Source organism: Eptesicus fuscus, chromosome 22 (assembly GCF_027574615.1).
Source record: "Eptesicus fuscus isolate TK198812 chromosome 22, DD_ASM_mEF_20220401, whole genome shotgun sequence".
NCBI classification, from domain to species: Eukaryota; Metazoa; Chordata; class Mammalia; order Chiroptera; family Vespertilionidae; genus Eptesicus; species Eptesicus fuscus.
Window position 1 is genome coordinate 25,142,958 of NC_072494.1, and position 20,282 is coordinate 25,163,239.

General features: G+C 45.0%; 1 protein-coding gene and 1 pseudogene across 1 annotated transcript in view; both read left to right on the plus strand.

The window, feature by feature from the left end:
• Positions 1-2,110: 2,110 nt before the first annotated feature.
• The window catches only part of LAMC1 (laminin subunit gamma 1), a 106,791-nt gene continuing 88,619 nt past the window's right edge, over positions 2,111-20,282 (plus strand). The window contains exon 1 of the mRNA XM_008145932.3: positions 2,111-2,874. Coding sequence (XP_008144154.2) covers positions 2,463-2,874 — 412 coding nt within the window. The 5' untranslated portion in view covers positions 2,111-2,462. The remainder of the gene's footprint in view (positions 2,875-20,282) is intronic.
• On the plus strand, positions 14,579-15,528 carry LOC103290083 (adenylate kinase isoenzyme 6-like; annotated as a pseudogene).

Consider the following 20,282-nt stretch of genomic DNA (forward strand, 5'->3'; position numbering starts at 1 on the left):
ATCTAATTAGTGTTCAAATCTCCCCAATTGCCTTAACACTTTTTGTTTTAACCTTTGGTGTGTTTGAATCCTGAAACAATGGAGCAAAGGTAGGGGTGTGTGTGTGTGTGTGTGTGTGTGTGTGTGTGTGTGTGTGTGTGTTCTCCTTAAGTCATTGCGCACACTGGCTGGCTACATTTTACCTCTCTTCAAAACAGGCATTTCATTGTCTCTATAACACATCCCCATTGAGCAACAGAATTTAGAAATTAACTTAAAACCTTGCTATGTGCTTTACAAATACCAGATAAGGTTCTGGTCATGAAACTATGGTATAAGTGATAGCTTATGCATAAGTGATAGCTCGAAAGGTACCCTTGGACATGAGAACCCAAAAGGGAGCAGGGACAAGCAAACACTCAGCTTTGCAACCTTTGGGATCTCCTTACCTTTTTGGTGGCAAAAAAGACCCCCGCCATTTGACAATATCTAATAAAATAGTTGGTTTATAAGGCAAATGCATTCATATGTTTATTAAAAATGTCTGTAGCTTCATTTACAACCAACATCCTTATCTTTGTCTTACATGGCTTTGTTTTTGTGTACAATCAAGGCCCCAGTATCATCCCTTCTGGGTATAAATGAATATATTTATTTTGCTTCCCCTCAAGCATAAAAGGATGAAAACATTGCTACGGACAGCCCTACAACTTTCTTCTCCCAAAGAGGAGGTGCCAAGGGGTGAAGAGTTAAACTTTCAGCCCCGCACCATCTCCACCCATCTCATTAAATAAATGAACAATGTAAGTGATCTATGTACTTGCTAAGCAACCTCAGCATCTTGACAAGTCCCTGGTAACCCCTCCTCTCCTCAATCAGATCAATCTCCTTCAAGTCCTTCTCTAGAGTTAACACTGGCTGCAACCATAGTAACCTAACATTACATATTTCATTACTTTAGATACTCATTATCCCTTTCTACCCGGGACCACTGGGTCCCCAACCAGGCATGGCTCCCCGCCCTCCCTGCCCGGTGGGATTATCACTCTCACTTTACTATTAAGATCTTGAAAAGGTTTTTGATTGTTTTTAAATCTGTCCCCTGGAGAACCACTAGGTGCATCCCCTAAGCTTAGGGACTCGAAAGGTTTAAAACCGCCGCCCCAGGCGGTGCGCTTTTACGGCACTCTGCCTTCCCCGCCTGCTCTCGGTCCGCGCCGGGTAAGTGCCCCGGTTCTGATCTGGGACAAAACTCATGATCTTCTGGCTCAGGTTCTGTGAACTGAGTCATTCTGGCACCGAAAATATTCCGTGACTCAGCAGGCCCGCAAAGGAGGATGTCAGATCCAGATAATTTCGAGTCTTTTAAAGGCAAGCTGGGGAACATAAACAACACAGTGGAAGAATTTCGCAGTGGGTGCGTACCCAGGGGAAAAATGTCATTCCATTCCCAGCCTTTTCACTTCCTCCCTTGCCCCTGTGAAGACGACAGGTTACACTTTATAATTTAGAGGCAGGAAATCGCTTCAGAAAAATGCATTTTGATGCTGCAACCAGACCCCTTATTCTCCGGGGACCGGGTCAGCCCCCTAGACATCCCGGCCCTCTCCCCGGGAAGGGGTTGGAGCGGAGCCCGCGCGGCAGGGAGCGATCCCGGGCCGCCGGCGGGGGCTTGGAGCCTGCGGGCCACCCCCACCGTCGGGTCCCTCCCGTGCCGGCCTCCGGGCGCGCCCCGCTGGACGCGAGGACGGACACCTGGCGGGCGGAGGTCCGCGCTTCTGCGGCTCTGGTTGGCGCGGGGCCGGAAGGCCGACCCCGAGCGACCTCACCGTCGCGCCTTTAAAGCCACCTCACTACCCCCGCCCCCAACCCGGAGTCACCCGGGGACGCGGGGTCCGGGGACCCCGATGCCCAGCCCGCGCGGGGCGCTGTGCCTGCAGCCTCCCTGCCCTCCCGGCATGCACCGCCCCGCGCCCCTCCAGGCCCCTCCCCGCCGATCGCGCGCCCGGGCCGAGCGCGAGGTGCCCCCGCCCCTGCCGCCGCCACGAGTCGCCGGGGCGGACCGAGGGCGGGGGAGCAGCGACGGGGGCCGCAGGCGCTGCCGAGAGGAGGCCGGGCTTGGGCTTGCGCCTCCGCCAGACCCCACCCCACCCTGCCGACCCCACCCCCTGCGCCTTCCTCCCGGGGGCGCGCGCGCGGGCACGCGCTCGGAAGTCGGGGGTCGGCGCAGAGTGCGGACAGCGTCCCGGGCGGGTGAGGGCGGCGCGGAGGCGGCGCGCGGGGCAGTGGTCAGCGAGCCGCACGGTCCTCGCCAGCAGCGCGCCCACCCGCCGGTCTCCAGCCGGAGCCGCCGCCGCCACCGCCCGCCCCGCGAGCCCGGCCCCTGGGCCCGGGAGCTCAGCCCGCAGAGCGGCCTCCGGGGGACGCTGCCGGGAGAGGAACGCGCCGTTGCCGGTGCCGTGGCCCAGCGCGCGGGCGGCGGGATGAGGGGCGGCGAGCGGGCCGCGCGGGCGCTGCGGCCCCGGGGGCGCCTCTGGCCGGTGCTGGCCGTGCTGGCCGCGGCGGCCGGCTGCGTCCGGGCGGCCATGGACGAGTGCACGGACGAGGGCGGGCGGCCGCAGCGCTGCATGCCCGAGTTCGTCAACGCCGCCTTCAACGTGACCGTGGTGGCCACCAACACGTGCGGGACTCCGCCCGAGGAGTACTGTGTGCAGACTGGGGTGACCGGAGTCACCAAGTCCTGTCACCTGTGCGACGCCGGGCAGCCCCACCTGCAGCACGGGGCCGCCTTCCTGACCGACTACAACAACCAGGCCGACACCACCTGGTGGCAGAGCCAGACCATGCTGGCCGGGGTGCAGTACCCCAACTCCATCAACCTCACGCTGCACCTGGGTAAGCGGTGACAGCCCTGCCCCCTGCTCCTGCTCGCCCACAGCACGGCGCCCGGGCCGCCCCCACCACCCCCACCCCCACCCCCACCCCTTGGCCCAACCTCTGGGGCCCACACAGCCGCGTGCGGGCCGCTTTGCTCCCCAGCCCGGGCCACACAGGAATTCCCTCCTCCAACTTCACTTACCATCCCGCGAGGGCCAAGATGCTTCCCGCCAGCATCTCTCTGATTGCTTTTCTATTTTTATTTTTTATTTTTTTCCTAACTCGGCCGGATTCTCGCTCCCTTGATTAGTCACTATTCCGGCTGTTTTTGTCCCTCTTCTTTGAAACATGGAGCAGAAGCTCCCACCCATGCGTTCCTCTCTCCTAGCGGGGCCATCGCCACGCATTCTTGGATCAGAGGCAGGAAGGTCCACCTTAAGCACCGTTACCTCGTTGCCATGTCTCCAGGGTCGAGGGTGATTGCTCTTTGCTCTGTTGAGTAAGCTAGAGAGGAAGGGGTCCCAGATTAGGGAATGTGAGGAGACCAAATGCCTGTACGACCCATAAAGCTCTATGTAATTAGAGTAGGAACTCACTTTTAAAGTTATTGCTCCTTACAGTTCTTCAGCCTTAAAGTCACAAAGCGATTTCACTGCTAATCCCAGTACAGAGAAAACAAAAGGAGGTGTCTGCACTCCCTGTAATTGCTTGGGCCCAGTTTTGTCCCTGGGTAAAAAGGCTCTCCTGGCTGTCTTCCTTTTTGCTTTGGTTTCAAGCAAGTGTAGAAACATGTATAAGTGAGCTTTTAGAAATCAGGAAAGGGATGTATAGAAAACTTCATTGGGTGGGGAGCGGGGTGGGTGGGGGGTAATGCATTCGGATGGACATGTTTATCCTCAAGGATCAAACATCATGTTTCAGCTAGATAAGTGTTTCTTCATCACTGCAATATGTAAACAAGGGAAATGATTTACGTTGTTTAACAGAGTAACAAACAACACGCTGTGTGAGAAACCAGCATTCCAGCATTTGATTTGTGGAAGCTTTAATCCCCATTGCCATTGGAAGTCTCGATTTCACCGGGAGCTGGTAGTAATGAACTTCCAGAGAGGGCAGAGTAACAAGCCATTCTTCTGTCAACGCAGGATTATTCTATAAAGTGAATGACATTAATTTGGGGGGCCTTTGGAAGGAATGTTTTGTAGGCAAATGGTTCTTTTGGTAGTGGTTTGGTATTTTTCTTTCCACTGCTCTCTGGTACACTGAACTTTATACAAGTGTCCAGATGCCAGAGGAGGAATATGACTTACAAAAAATGCTTTGAAAAGTGGAATGAAATTACTGTGTATGGAGTGTTAGAAAAGCAGTATTTAGCACCTTTGCTGTGGCAAGTACCATTTTATTTGTAGTCAAGGCATTAGGAAGAGGAAACTTTCGGAAAGTAAGTTCAGAAAGTGAAATTCTGAGACACCTCTTTTTCAGGAAGAAGTAAACTGTGCTGAGCTCAGTTTTTCAGAGAGATTGGGAACGTGTAGAATTAGCAGTTTTGTGGATGGAGCCAGGTGCAAGGCACCTAGGGTCTCAGACTTAGTGGGGCTGCTCTGGAGCTATTTCCTCCTAAGTGTTACATTTTTAAACTTGGCCAAGATCACTTTTGAAATGTATATCCAGCTATTTTTGTTTAAATTGTGACTTGTTAAAATTTCTGTGTTGAATTTAGAATGGCCCACGAAGTCTTATATGATCTATTTTCAAATACTGAATATTTCAAAGCATAAGGCATTGCCTTAGGCACTGCCTTGATGTCTCAAAGTGCCTGAGAGTCTCAGCTGAACATTTCTGAACAAGAATCTCCTTATTGAGGTAAAGGTGGGGCTGTCAGTCTTGCCCTCTGAGTTTTCTGCTGTGGGTACCATGTAGCAAAGGTTATTTGAGGTGAACACAGAGGTGGCTAGATTACTCAGTGATTACTTCTCTGTTACAGCCACCATGTGGTGGGTAAGACAGTATCAGTCCAGCTAGGTTGCTACTGCTGGGAGATAGATGGATTAACTGTGGGTCTTGGTGATTAAAAGGTCAAAAAGAGATTTTAGAGTTCACCTACTTAGGACTCTAACGTGACTTTTTGCCCTAAAAATATATGTTTGGACTTGTTTTTTGCTGTAAGCTTTTTTTTTTTCAGGGTTTTTAAATAATCTTGGTAAATGCAGTTCATAAACTATAGGTTTAGAAATTCTAAGTACAAAAAAAAAGCTAAAGTAGTTTTCAGATGACCCTGTGATTAACTGTAAAAATATTTACTTTAAACTTTTCAGATAGACAATTTCTAAAAACTTGACTAGAACTTATTGTACTTGTTCTTGGGTCAGAAATGATGTCCTGGAGGAAATTGTGTATGGTGGGAAGGGGAGGGAGATTAGTGTGTCTCATCAATATCTCTCCCCTTCTCACTCACCTTCTATCCTCCTTTCCTCCCCCCCCCCCCGCCCTTTTAAATGACAGGATATATGTATACATGCTTGTTATGGTCTATAATTTATGGCAAATAGGCAAGGCTTGATGATGTCCAGCATATTCACTCCCTCACCCCAGTTACTCCATGGGTTCTAGCTAACTAATTATTCCCACGAATTCAAGTACCATGACTGCCTGTGCATCTATTAAATCTCCCCTCCAGTTCAGATTTCACATACCCTCAAACAAGTGATGCATATTGTGCCTTGCCCTTCCGGAGCATGTGAAACGCCAAGTGAGCGGTGTGAAAGAACTGGTTCTGGCGGCCACTTTTCTAGGCTTCCTTTTAATGTTCAACTTTGAACACAGTACACTTTAAAATAAGCAAAGTCAGATTGCACTTAAGTAGTCGCAAGAAGCATACGTGTTTTGGCACCGATCGTAAGTCATTTTTTATTGTAAAAATAACACATGCCACGGTGAATTAAAACAGTAAGTATAATGACTAGCGAGGCTCTGCATCTCCGGTTGCTAAGTTGCTTTAGAGACCACCGTGCACGGTTTCTTATGTAACCTTCTGGAAACTTTTCATGCACACACATGTGTATATAAAATTACATGATCATTTTAACTGCTACCTTTTTTTGGGGGGAGGGGGGATGAGGCACATTTTAACAGATGGCAAGTACAAATTAGATCATTGTACTATTATCATCACTTGCACAAAAGCCAGGAAAATCAGCACTGGTTCTGAAAGTAGCCACGTCTTCAGTAGCATATCCAGGAATCCAGGGTGCAGGGTGCAGAGTGTCTTCTGATAAAATGAGTTAAAGTTGCTGTGGGAACCAGGCACCCTTTTCTGAAAAGAAGTCTTATTTTGCCTTCAACTTCTGGATCTTCTAACATCTGTGTGGATTACTCGATTGCTGATTGTGTGGCTGTTGTGTTTTATAATAAATCACTATAGGTTTCATTAGTATCAGTGGGGTAGCTGATAGTAAGATTGTGGCTGAGGATTTGCTTTTTATTAAGCTGCCCTTTTCATTAACTTGATAGTCATTGTGGATGGAAACTCGGTAGACGGGGGTCTTCATCTTGGAGGAAGGTAGCTTTCTCTCTTTCTAAAAACAATTAGATTAAGGGAGTGCTTATAAAACCAACTCAGTCAAAGTTTATGGAACTCCTAAAATTTACACCAAGACCAGATTCATTCCCAAGCTCCTCATCAGCTTTAGGAACAAATCGTGATTAAGGGATGCATTTTTATCTCTCTAAATATCCTTTCTGTGTATCTAAATCAGAATAATTGATCTCTAAGGATATTACATTTTATTCTGTTTGGTCCTCTGAGTGGCCAGATTATTATGATCTTTGAACGCATAATAATCTGGCCACTCTGTGTGTGTGTGTGTGTGTGTGTGTGTGTGTGTGTGTGTGTATTAGAGGCCCGGTGCATGAATTCATGCATGGGTGGGGTCCTGGCCAGCCTGGCCAGGGGGAGGGGACATGGGCAGTTGGCCGGCCTGCCTGCTGGTCGAACTCCTGGTGGATGGGGACAATTTGCATATTAGCCTTTTATTATGTAGGATATACACTGAGTGGCCAGATTATTAGGCGTTCAGAGATCATCATAATCTGGCCACTCAGTGTATATTTGGCATGAAACAAACAGCGTTTTCTCCCCAGGAAAATCTGCTGGGTAGGCTCTGACTGACTCCGTCAGGGAATGGTGTGCTCCGGTGACTTCACTGTGGTATTTGCGTACCCCGGGGGGACACTATTTTAGATTGTCTCACAAAGGCCTGATTTACACTTTGCAGGTTTCAACTTGAGAAGTGAAGGCGCTCTTCTTTAATGGCCAGGGGTTGTTGAACACAGTTTTAGAAAGCCCTTGTTTTCCGGTTCTGCAGTTCACTGCTTTTTCTGTAAACGCCTTGTCCGTGTTCCTGAAGTATTCAGAAAAGCCTCGCACACATTAGGAGAGAAGTTGGAACTAGAGGCCACCCCAACCCCTCCCAGTAATTTTTGTCATTGGCCACATCTGTGGGAAGGCTAAGGCTTGCCTATTTCAATTCTAAATCCTTTTAGGAAGTTGGATATGCCTTTTGCTATGCACTCCTTCCCGCTGTGCATACATTCTCAGGTTACTGCCAGAGAGTCTGCAAGCATTTTAAAAATACCCACTCAGTACATGGCGCAGTAGCCCATAGGAAGGTACAGGAGATTGACGGTCTCGCCTTCCGAAGTTTAGACTCTGTTAGATGGAGTTTTCCTGCTCACTGTAATGCCGTTTCAATAATAAACCGGGAGTGCCTTTATACTAGTTCACAGTTTGTAAAGCCTCCAGGATATCACGGATTTGATTTTCACAGCTCGGAGCAGGTAAAGGTGAGGATCCTGAGGTGGTGATTTGCCAGCATTCACCAGTAGAGGTAGATTTTGACTCCTTAGTCTAAAGCACTCGCTCCTGGGACTCAGCTTCTTTAACAGATCTCTCCGAAAAACTCGTTTATTCCAGAGCAACTTTAAAATACAAGGTCATGTACACACTGACTCAGAGATACCAGACTCCCTTGGTTTCCCTCCTAGTCCCTCTCAGTTCCTTTTTACTCGTTTCTGGAAGCCTTATTTTTATTTTACTTTTTTTAAATGCTGCTCACTCGCCCTGAATGAACTCTTAATCCCAAGGCTTCATCTCCAGGCTGGCCAGCTCTTTCTCCGGGCCTAAAGACCTGTTGGTCATGGTCAATTTGGCATGTCCAGAGCCCATGTCCAAAACTAAAATTCATCCCCATCATCGTCTTACCCCACTCAAAAGCCGTATCTTCATGCACAGATGAATGTTTAACCCCGAGGCCCTCGAATCCAATCCTTTGCCAAGTCTCCCATGAAAGATAACCACGCTGGACAGGCTCTCCTCAGCAAAGATTACCGTGTTTGGCGAGCAGATAGGATCCACTGCTGGGCGGTGGGTCAGCCTGGCGAGCTGTAACTCCACCCCCCCTTCCCCACCCATCTTTCCCCGCCATCTGCCTAAGACTCCACTCTTACCTCCTCTATCTGCCACTGTGGCTCTGGAATCCTTATCTCTGCCTCTGCCTGACGGTAGCTCCCATGGAATTTCACCTGGGTCACTGCAAAGCTTCCTCGCTAACTGGTGGTCTTTGTGCCTCCGGTTTGGCTCCTGGTATTTGGACAGCCTCACGCTGGACTGAGCGATGGTTCTAAAATGCAAATCTGAGGATAACATTTCCCAGCTGAACATGGTGCAGTGGTTCCTTAAGACTTGAGGATAATGTGCAGACTCCTTGGGGTGGGGGTACAAGATACTTTAGAATCTAGACCTTCTTCATCGCTGGGCTTCAGTTTTGTCATTTTCATGCTCAGAGGGCTGGTTCTTTGCTTTGGAACCCTTCTTCCTGGTTGCTGCCACCTCCGGGTATCCTTCCCCCCGTTTCTCTCTCTCCCTTTTCCATTCTCACTCTCTGGCCTGGATTAGGGGTTCCACTCTGTGTGTCTCTGTCTGTTTCCACTTCTAGACCACGAGGTCTTTGAAGGCAGCATCAAAGACTTCGTCGTCTTCTCAGTTCAGTGCAACCAAACTAACATTAATTAATTGCTTGTTAAAAAAAAAAAGGGGGATTAATCTGCCCCTTATCCTGAAGATGATCAGTTCCCAAGGGCAGCCTTTCAAGCGCCTGTGTGCTGGTTCTGTTACCTTGCCTAACTTGCTTGCTCTAAGGTTTGTAAGAGGGACCTGCTGGGATTTGCAAGCATCTTCTTTCCTGTGAAATGATAAAGTTAGATGTTTGCTCATTTGGGCTTACATTGACAGCTTGCTAAAAGGGGCCTACCAGAAAACTCATTTATAGAAATGTCCCTGAGGTTTTGGAGCATTGTGCCAGACTGTGGTGACACTAATTAAGTATGTCTGCTTTTCTTTCCGCGGTCTCTTCCCGGGGGCCAGCCTAAAATAACTGGGCCCAGTCAGCCTGGTGCCCTGGGCAGCTCCATATTCATGAAATAAAATAAAGCAGGCTTATCTCCTTCTTAGACAATGGCGCTCTCAGACCTCTCCTGGGAGGAGAACCTTGTGGCGAGCCTCGGGGATGAATTAGGGGATTTACAAGATTTCTTTTCAAACTTTAGGATTTATATTCCCTCGGCTTCCTTCTTTTACTCTTTGTTTCCAACTGTGTGGCCGCTTCCTGTCATAGGGAGGGCGACATCAGATTTTTGTTATATCATCTTCCTTGCATTTCTGATATTGTCTTCGGATTTTTTTTTTTTTATTCTTTGTTATTTTATCTTCTTTCTGTTTTGAACGTTTCTGGAAATATTAATCCAGAATCAGCCTCCTTCACATTTTAAAAAATTTTCTTGAAATAAAAAATACAAATGGTCTTGTATAGAGTTTGAGACTCAGTGAATTTTGTTTGATGATAAATCACCGTGGATGTGAAGCTCTCCGCTAACCATTAGTCAACAGAGCGGCAAACCACGGCTCACGAGCCGCAGTTTGCCAACCACTGGCCTAGGGCAGTAACCTGCCCGTGTTTCCAGAGATACTGCAATGACCAGTCTTTTCCCCTCCGTTATAGTTCTAATTTTATGTTCTATGTCTTGACTGGGGTGGAGGTTACATAGGTGTATACATATGTACAAATTCAGAAGTTCACATTTAGTGTTTGTGCACTTCATTGTATGCAAATTATTCCACACACAAAAAAACCAATCATAACACAAAATAATATATAGGTGATTTCATTTGGTTTTGGCTTAAAATAGAAGAACACAGAATCTGAGGCTTGATCATCTAAGATATAGTTCTCTTACTGTCTTTCTACTTGCTGGCATTCATAGGTGATGTCAGAAAGTGAACCCGCTGGTTTTAGTTGCGATATCAGCCGGTTTTAATGGAGAGTGCCTTCAGAAGGGTGTTCAGGTGAGCTTCTCACCTACCTTTAAGCAGGTAATGGTTTTGGTTGATGCTTTGTGGTCTGAAGTGATAAGTTGGTAAGTTTGTGGGTTTTGCTGCTGGTAGATAATCCTCTAAGAATGTGTCTGCACAGTGGTGGTGGGTGCTTGGTTCCAACGTCTGGTTTTTATATGTAAGTTGTTTAATTTCTGTGGTGGAAACGAAATGTTCCACAAATTACGTGTAGCTAATGTGAAGGCCCCGTCTTCTTTCCTTTCTACCAGTGGCTGCTTCACATTGAGCCAGTAAGTCTGCAGCTTGGATTGTGTGGCTTTCTTAGAGAAGTTTATGAAATGTTGTGAAGTATTTACAACTCAGTGAAAAGACCCACTCACTCAAAATGAGTTGAGCTTAATGGACTGGGATTCTGAATAGTTAGTGGACAAAGATCTTATGTAAATAAGGCAGCTGGTGAGAGAATTCTTCATTTATGCCCATTGTAATATGGGATGTGTGGGTAACAATAGATGTTGAAACGTTATATCCTCAAGTAATTTGTAATGTGTCTGAGGAGATGAGACAGAAACATTCATGTGCAGGAAATCTATGGGACAATATAAGCACAGCAAAAATAATTCAGTGGAAACTTTTTGAAGTGCAGAGGGAAAACCTGCAGAGCCCTTTGAATGAAGAGTGAGGAAAAGCTTCTTGGGTCTTGAAGAAAAGACCCAAGAGGGACATGAATGGAGGATTTTCCAGGAAAGGTGAGGTGCTTGAATGAAGGTCTAAAAGTAATCAGATAACGGTGAGGGCATTGTTTGCTTTCCTCAGAGTAGAGGAGACATGGAGGATGGGTTCTGGGGAGATGAGGATCTTGCAAACTAGGTGACAAAAGAAAGGAAATTACCTTCCATTGAGTGCCCCCTGGTTACCTCTTTGAATCCTTTAAAAACAATCTTGAGATCCACTTACTATATCCACTATGAATAATAATATCCACTATGAATAATAATATGAACTAACTTGTAACTTCTCTGAGGTTGGACAGGCTGAGTTTAGGTTGGAATCCAGAACAGACCTGATATGTGAGAGAAACTGTAGGAAGACCTTGAATTGGGGAGTGAAAAGAACTTAAAACCTAGGAGCTGAGCCTGCTGTCTCTGTAGACCTCTGCTTGGGGAGCTCTGGTTTTGGGTTGCTTCTTTCAAAACGGGCTTTGCAATTTTTTTCTTGGCAATGGAAGAATTTTAAATTTGGGGCACTTACACTATTTTAAAGTATTTAATTGTTAATGCCTCTAGGACTTTGTTAGGAATTTATTGAATTTCAGAATGAGATCCTGCGTTTTGTCAGCATCTCCTGACAGGGAAAGTGTACCTCATTGCCCATTTCCTGAAGGGTGGTCGGGGGAATGCCAGCTTATCTCCTTTTTGCCTTATCCATGACACCCCTTCTGGTGGTTGAGAATTGCTGAATTTAGTCCGGTTGCTTATGTTATCTGACATCCTTGAAGATAAAGCAGCCAGGCCCTCTTCAGGTTCTATTTCATTTCCCCTCTGCTCCACGTAAATTCTAACTCGTACGTGGCTGCTTTTTTGTTGTTCAGGTTTGCTAACTGAATAGGTCTAACCACCTTTTATTGATTGATTGATCCGTAACAACGGTGGTCCTAGATTTCTTTGTCTCTGTCGTCAGAGTGACTCCCTTCACCTTCTTTTCTGTATAAGTTACTTTGTAAATCTCTAACTCTGTCTATCGGATCTACCTTATCTATATTTCTATCTGTTATTTAATCTGTACCTTCTTAGTCTCCCCAGAGCATCACTGAGTGAAGGTTCAATCGGGGGACTATAGATATCCTTTAAAAAAAGTGTTTTGTTTTGCTTTGTTTTATTTGCTTTATCTCTAAAGAACAGGGTCATAGTTTCCACTTAGATTTTATATTTTGGGCTGCTCCCCTACTACAGACTATTTCCACTTCTAGAACTCAAGATTCTTAGGATGGGCTGTTCTTTACAAGTATCAGTTGACTGACTAAATTTTAAGTTCTGCTTTCTCCATAGTCCTGCTTAGTACACATGGTATTCCTGTGATGTTATCATACCATCACATCCGAGTGACTGATGATTTTTATTTTTATTTTGTTACTATTTTAAATATCTTTATTGATTTTAGAGAGGAAGGGAGAGGGAAAGAGAGATAGAAACATCAGTGATGAGAGAGAATCATTGATTGTCTGCCTCCTGCATGCCCCCTACTTGGGATCAAGCCCGCAACCCAGGCATGTGCCCTTGACCAGAATCGAACCTGGGACCCCTCAGTCCGTAGGCTGATGCTTTATCCACTGAGCCAAACCAGGTAGGGCTGTGACTGATGATTTTTAAATGTGCACGCTCAGTGTCTTTTCTGATGGGGAGGTTGGGTGGATGACACCCATTGTTACATTTGAGGAATGAGTGTTGGCCTTAAAATTGCCCGAGTTGGTAAAATATAGAGAATAAGTATTTTCTCAGGGCTTTTCTATCAACTCTGTGCAAAGAGAATATAAAGATCTGAACTATAGACCCTTGAACAACATGGGTTTGAACCGTGTGGGTCCACTTACACCTGGATTTTTTTTCAATAAATATATGGTTGGCCCTGTGTATCTGCAGTTTTACATCCTTGGATTCATCCAACCTGGGATCTAAAACAGTATTTTTGATCTATGATTGCAAATCCAGGGATGGGAATCCCCAGATGCTGAGGGCCAACTGTGTGCATTGTTCTAGGCCATGTTATGGAAAGGACTTGAGCACACAAGTATTTTGGTATCTGCAGGGGGGATCCTGGAACCAATCCCCCCAGATACTGAGGGATGGCTATAGTTAAGTTTTGGGGGAGTCAAAAGTTTCTGAAAAGGCGGTAGTGACAGCTTGCTGACAATGAGTTGACTAGGTTCTCTTGAGCTTTCTGTTCACTGGCAGGGACTGGGAAGTTAGGGTCTAGTTGCCTTGGTTTATACTTTTCTGTACAGCCGAGCCTGGTGCTGCTGTTCCTCCCACAGTGGTTTCTGCTCGTCCTGGACCCTATTCCTATAGGACTAATGACTCCTGTTGTTTTGGTGTCACTACGTTTTTAGATTATTATTATTTTCATGCCAGATCATGATCTGGTAGAGATGAGCATCCTGGAATTTTCATTGAAATTGTGTGTTCTTTTTGGAACTGGGAAGAAACAGGGGCTAAGGGTAAAGATTATGGGGAGGAGGGAGTTGGAGACCAAAAGAGCAATTGTCTAATGGCTTTGGCCATGTGATCGCCTCTTCATGGGAAAAGGGTCATGTTCTATGGGGTTGAGTGTCCAGGATTAACGTTTAGAGCAGCCCTGTATATACTTTTGGAATTTACAGTATTTTAGATAAGTTCATGGAATAGAAAATCTATTGAAGACTAAATTTTTAGAACTCTACTACAAATGATGCAAGTTTGTGGGAACATCTGTAATGCAGCTGTAATAAAATTTGTTTACTTGATCGGGATTGCTTTAGAGGCTCACACTGGTTCCTTTACTGCTATTTTCTGCATTTTTGCCGCATGCCAAGAAATAAATTAACACCAACTCCTGGTGGAATTAGGGGTCATTCAGTTTTGTGGCTATTCTAAGATTTTGGTTCTAAACTTATGTCCATTTCAAAGCTCTTCTGTCCTGGCACAGGGCATGGATGGTGAAACCAGGATACCAAAAGATGGACTGATTCTGAAATTAACATATTTTCCAGATGTTTGGAGAATGGAGGCTTGTTTTCTGTGCTGCTTTCTGTGCGTCCTTGTGTGTGTCTCTGTATTTTTATAGGACAGCCCCTTGGGGAAGGGAGGATCTGCTATTTGGATTGGGAAATAAAATAGGTGTTAAATTTTTGTGTGAAAACTTTTGAGTTTGTATTGCCATTTCTGTGATAGATTGAAGAGGCAACTTTGTTCCGAGGAAGGAGCTGTTGGGAAGGGTGGTGTTGGGGCGAAACTGAGAGGCAGTAACTAAAAGCAGACTCGTTCACATCTCTAGTGACTTTCAATTATGAAACGGGCCCCTGACGCTCTGACTCAGCAGCCTTTTCACCATGCCTGACTAAATAGACCTTGTTTTTGAAACTCACAGCAGTGCCTAGCTCCCTGCTGTCTTTTGTTCATCCTGCTAACACACAGCTGTTTTGTTCATACATCATTTTGTGTTCAGCTGCCCGGTTACTTCCTATGGTGAATAATGGACACATGGGAATTTGAACACCCAAGTGTGTGCTTATTCAAACAGGAAGTCTCAAGGAAGCGCAGTATCCTCGTCAGAGGAACAAAAGGTGGAACGGGAAAGGCCATGGTTGATTCTAAGCCTAAACCATCTGCAGGGAAACAGCTGACAGTTCCTGAGATACAGACACTCTGCAGCTTCAAGGTGGGATCCTTTCTTCAGAACTTGATTCATTTTTTAAAAAAATGTTTGGAGTCTTCCACCCTAATCCATGAAATAGAAATAGGAGGTGAACAAAGTCACGTGACAGCTCTACCTGTGGGGAAGCGTTGTGGATCTTAGGAAAGAAGGTGCAACAACTTGCTTTTACCGAAGGTGACAAACACTGTCCCCAGGTATAAGCCCAGACGTGGGACTTCACAGGGACTTGGAGAGCGGACAGGGTGGATGGAAAGATGAAATTCTGCACAGCCTTTGGTCGCTGAGCTGGAGGACTATGAGATAAAGGCGAGAGTGGGTTCTACACAGAAAGCATGCGTTCTAACAGAGCCATGGCGGTGAGGACCATGTGTGGCCTCCGAACATCCTGCTCACGGGTGCACCAGGGGATGGAAAAACCACGCTGGGCAGAGAACTTGCATCAAGATTGGGACTGAAACACATTAATGTGGGTGATTTTGCTCGAGGAGAGCAGTTACATGATGGTTATGGTGAAAATATGACTGTCCCATTTTAAATGAATTGAGAAAGGTAGGAAAACAGAGTGAAGGTGGAGTTATTATTGATGACCACAGCTGGGATTTCTTCTCTGAACGCTTGTTTCATACAGTTTTTGTGATGAAAACTGGTTATAGTGTATTGTACCAAAGACTTGAAACAAGGGGTTATAATGAGAAGAAACTAAAAGATAATGTCCAGTGTGCAATTCAAATTCTTTATGAAGAAGCATTAGCATTAGCATCCTACAAGGAAGAAATAGCGCAACAGCTGCCCAGCAATAAACCAGGAGAGTTAGAGGATAATGTCAATCAGATATTGAAGTGGATTGAGAATGGATCAAAGATCATAGCTCTTGACTTACAAGAATGGCCACTTTATAATCACTCTTAGTATTTCCCTGTCCACATCATATAAATTGTCCAATTATTAGTAAACCCCATTAAAATTGTGCTGCAGAACTGGTAGGTGGGTAGTATAAAGGTTTATGTTTGTTTTTGTTTGTTGTTTTTCCCATGAGAAAGCTGAACAACCTGAAGTGTAATGAATATAATGTTATTAAAGATTGGGACTAAAAACAGTCATCATTTCATGCTTCAATTGCTAAAGAATAAATAAATCTGACCAAATGTGTGGATGGATATCTTTTAAGTTTATCATAGAAGAAAATGATCATGATCTCTTAAAATAAAATTAAAGTCTAAAGATAAAGTAAAAAATGTGTTTACCACCATATACACTCTAGGACAAAACATAAAGCGCCAAAGAGAAGGATAAAAACTGTGGGACTGCAAAGGAGATCTGATTAGAGCTGATCAAGATAAGTGACTTCACGGAAAATGTTTAGATTCCTACCAACTTTGAGATTCTTTGATTATATGATAGAGGACTTGTTAGGACGAGTCAAATCCTGATTTTAGATTTAAAAATGAAAATGAAATCTCTAAAAGAAGGGGGAGCAAACAATTTATATTAAGCAAGTAGGGCAGCGATGTTTAACCTTTTTCCTCTCGTGGCACATACAAAGTAATTACTAAAATTCTGCAGCACACCAAAAAATACATATTTTTTTTGCCATTTGGACCAAAAAAAAATAGGTATAATTTTGATTCATTCATGCCAGATGGCTATTGTTGGCTGTTGTCATTTGTTATTTGACAATCTAAGAGAAAAGAGGTCAGTGTCCCCTGACTAAATAGGTATTTATTGCATGTTTTAAAAATTCTTGCAGCTCACTGGTTGAAAATCGCCGAAGTAGGGTGATGCAAATGCTAAAGAAAAAAAAACATTTTGGGGCTTAACAGGAACAATAGTATTCAAGTCAAAGGAGTATTGGCTGTGTTCATTGTATGGTTGGAACTCTGCCCCCAATTCCAGTTACAGTAAACATGTTTACACAGCATGGGTGCTGTGTCTTTTCTTGATTCCCCTTTTTTCCTCCTTTTGCTTGTTTATTTGGTTATGTCAACCTCATGGCAAATTTCAACTCCGTGAAGATTTTATCTTAATATTTTAATTGATTTTTAGAGATAGAAGAAGGGAAAGGGAGAGAGAGAGAGAAACATTGATGTGAGAAAGAAACATCGATTGGTTGCCTCCTACACATCCCCTATCGGGGTTTGAGCCACAACCCAGGCATGGGCTCTGACCGGGAATCAAATCAGCAACCATGTGGTGCACAGGATGACGCCCAACCAACTGAGCCTCACCAGCCGGGGCTCCAGGAAGATTTTGTTAATTTCTGGTTCCTTCTGCCCCCTCCATAGCACTTGCTATTACGTTGTTGGATATTCATGTATTCATTCCTTTCTAAAAATCAGTAAAACAAACATAGTGCATGCCTATGATGAAAGAGGTGCTATCTTCTATTGTTTTCTCTATTTCCCCATTAGGCTCAGTTCATTGAGAACAAGTTGAGTTTATTGATTCATCTAACAAAACACTTACCGAGTGCCTGTGTATAAAAGGTGCCACAAAGTGCTGGAGACAGGGCAGGGAAGACCTAGAGCTGAACTTCTGGGTGAAAAGCATGCAGTTCAGAGGACCTGACCCAGGGAGGGTTTTATTGCTTTCTTTTTTCGTTGGCTCTAAGATCCCTAGCGTAGAGCATGATACCTTTTTCTCTAGGTGCTCAGAAGTTTGCTGAATGAGTGAGTTCCTATTCTATGAGGCTATGGTCACAGAATGCAGATGCAGGCGAGAATGGCAATTTTGTTTAGATTTTCCCAAGGTGGGCTTTGCCTTTTACATAGGGTTGTCGGAACTTAAGTGGAATGGGATGGCTAGTGCATGGTGTAGCTTCCTTACCAACATCCCTAGGTAAAGGCTAGCCACAGTAGCAGAGAGCCCCAACAAGAAAGCTGTTTAAAAAACGTTTGTTTCCCTTTCACGGGGTGGTCCCGAGGTAGGTGGGCAGCTGGGTAGATCGATCCACACAGATGTTCCTTTCATCTTCATGCTCTGCCATCCATCCCTTGGGGTGTGGCCCTCACGTGTGTGTGTGGTGGAAGTTGGGTGATAGACTCTTCTGTATTCCAAATGGGAAGATAACGGTACTGCCAAGGAGTGTGTGCTTCATTCTCAAGACAGAGACCCAAAGGTGGCACATCATTGTATCATCTGCCACTGGAGGGTGCTTAGTCACCTGGCCACTTCCTGTATGCAGTGGAGGCTGGGAAATGTAGGCTAGCTGGGCACCTGTGCCCAGCCACATGTCTGATACGGTGACAGAGGGAGAACCGATTTTGGCAAGTGGCTCTGGCATGCCAACACTTCTACTCTGGTGATGTCCTTGCCAGCGCTGTGCGGGAGAGCCTACCTCTCCCAGGTTCTGGTCTTCCTGGAACACCTTCTTTTAGAGGCTCCCATTCTGTGGCTCACAGTTTTAGGAAATGGATCTAGAAAAACTAGCAACCTCTGTGGACCCTCACACCCTCGGGCTCCAGGAGAAGAGGCTCTGCCAAAACGGGCGCGTGCTCATCCTGCTCTTCTCAGCGTGCAGCCGTGGCTCCCTACCTTGGCAGAATTCATTTTATCCTGAGACGGGACCAGGCTGGCACTGAGACCTTGCCTCGGCGTTGAGGACGTAACGGGTCCAGGGCGGAGGAGCACCTCCCGGGCAGGATCCTGATTCAGGTGACAGTCCTGAGCATGTTTACCTTGGGCTGTGATGGATGAATCAAGTCCGCTGTGAAATCCAGATGTGTTTTTAGATCGAGAATCCCGGGAGTGATAAAACAGTGCCTGTTGTTTGTGCCACTTACCGGCCACTTGGACATCCTGTCTTGTTCTGGAATCTTTTTTTTAATGTGTTTACCTTTTTCTTGAATATGAGTTCACGGAGGGCAGGAACTGTGTGTAAATTCACTAGATCAGCATTTTAGAGCTAGGTACTTGACTTATGGAATCAGAGTAAATTTAGTAGAATGGGTGTGTACACATAACAGCCACAAGCAGTAGCAGTACCCCCAGCCAAACACTTCCATATTCCTGCAGCGAAATGTATTTACACTTGAGGCTGATTAAAGGCTGCAAGGACCTCACACTAAGTTTAAGTCATGCTTTGTTGTCATATGTCAGGAAAATCCTCTGCTCTTGAGCACTTTTTGAATGTTGGTACATTGCGTCACATTTCATTATATGTTATACCACTTCTATAGATGGTAATAATAGAACTACTAAAGACTATCTCAAAATTTGTCACCCAATAGGCACTTGGCAATTGATTATTATCTAACTAAATGAATAAAGCCCATTTAATAGGAACTTTTATTTGGTCAAAGGAAGAATTTTAACATTTATTTTGAGAATTTGAGTGGATGGGTTATTAAATTACGGCAAAAATATTTAGAAGTACATAAAAGAGCGTTATAGAAATGTTTAAGAGAAGTAGTAGTGGTTGAATTCTAACCAAAAATATCCATTCTAAGAAAAAAGTATTTTTTCCTTGTTGGATTGTGTGTATTTTTTTTGTAAAAATGTGATTTCATCTCCAATACCTGTGCATAGTTTGTTAGGAACCTGGCTGCACTAAAGCCATCTCATTTGAGATGCTTTTTGAATTGGAGTTAATTCTGATTTCTTGTTCTCAGAAGCAGATGTCTGGGTCCTTCCTCTATTCACACTTTTGCATCTCCCCATTTTCCTACCTACTTAGCACAGCTTTGTGTGTGTGTGTTTTTTTTCTGTCCTATTGTTTTAAATCAGTAGTAAATCAGTGTCTCTTGGAATCTTTTATTTTTTTTTATTTTTTATTTTTTAAATATATTCCATTGATTTCTTTACAGAGAGGAAGGGAGAGAGACAGAGAGTTAGAAACATCGATCAGCTGCCTTCTGCACACCCCCCACTGGGGATGTGCCCGCAACCAAGGCACATGCCCTTGACCGGAATCGAACCTGGGACCCTTCAGTCCGCAGGCTGACGCTCTATCCACTGAGCCAAACCGGTTTTGGCCTCTTGGAATCTTTAAAAAAAAAAAAATCATGTTGAGGATGAGTGTATAGATGGTTATAAATGATTTCTTTTACCCGTTGAGTTCTCTCAGCTTGGGTTTTGCTTTCTAAAAGATTGTGGTCTCCTTGAATTACTCTTATTTTTTTCTTGATCAAACTTATTATCTTTATTTGCTCAGGGTCCTTTGCCATCACCCTTTGCCTAAAATATGCCATGTCCTTTGGCCTTGATCATTCCAGTGTTGTTTTTTAAGGAATTTGCCTTCTCAATACATTCTTTGCAACATGCAGAAGGATGAAGACAGCAGTGGGTATTGCACCACCCATTTGGTCACTTGAGCATACTGTCTTGTTCTGGAATCTTTTTCATGTGTATTTCCTCATATGAGTTCACTGAGGACAGGAAGTATGTTTTAAACCACTAGGTCAGCAGGTTAGAGCAAGGTACTTGCCTCACGAAATGATAGGCATTTGCATATGCTTTGTCTTGATGAATCAGAAAACTCACTTCGAAACGGATAGGGAAGCATAGGGCTAAATTTAACAAATATGTGCAGGCTAATTTCCGGACATCGCCCCATTGTGGACAGTAATAATAGAAGACCTGCCCGTGGGTTCCGATGCATTTTCTTTTCAGAACAGGAAAGTGGCTGAAACCA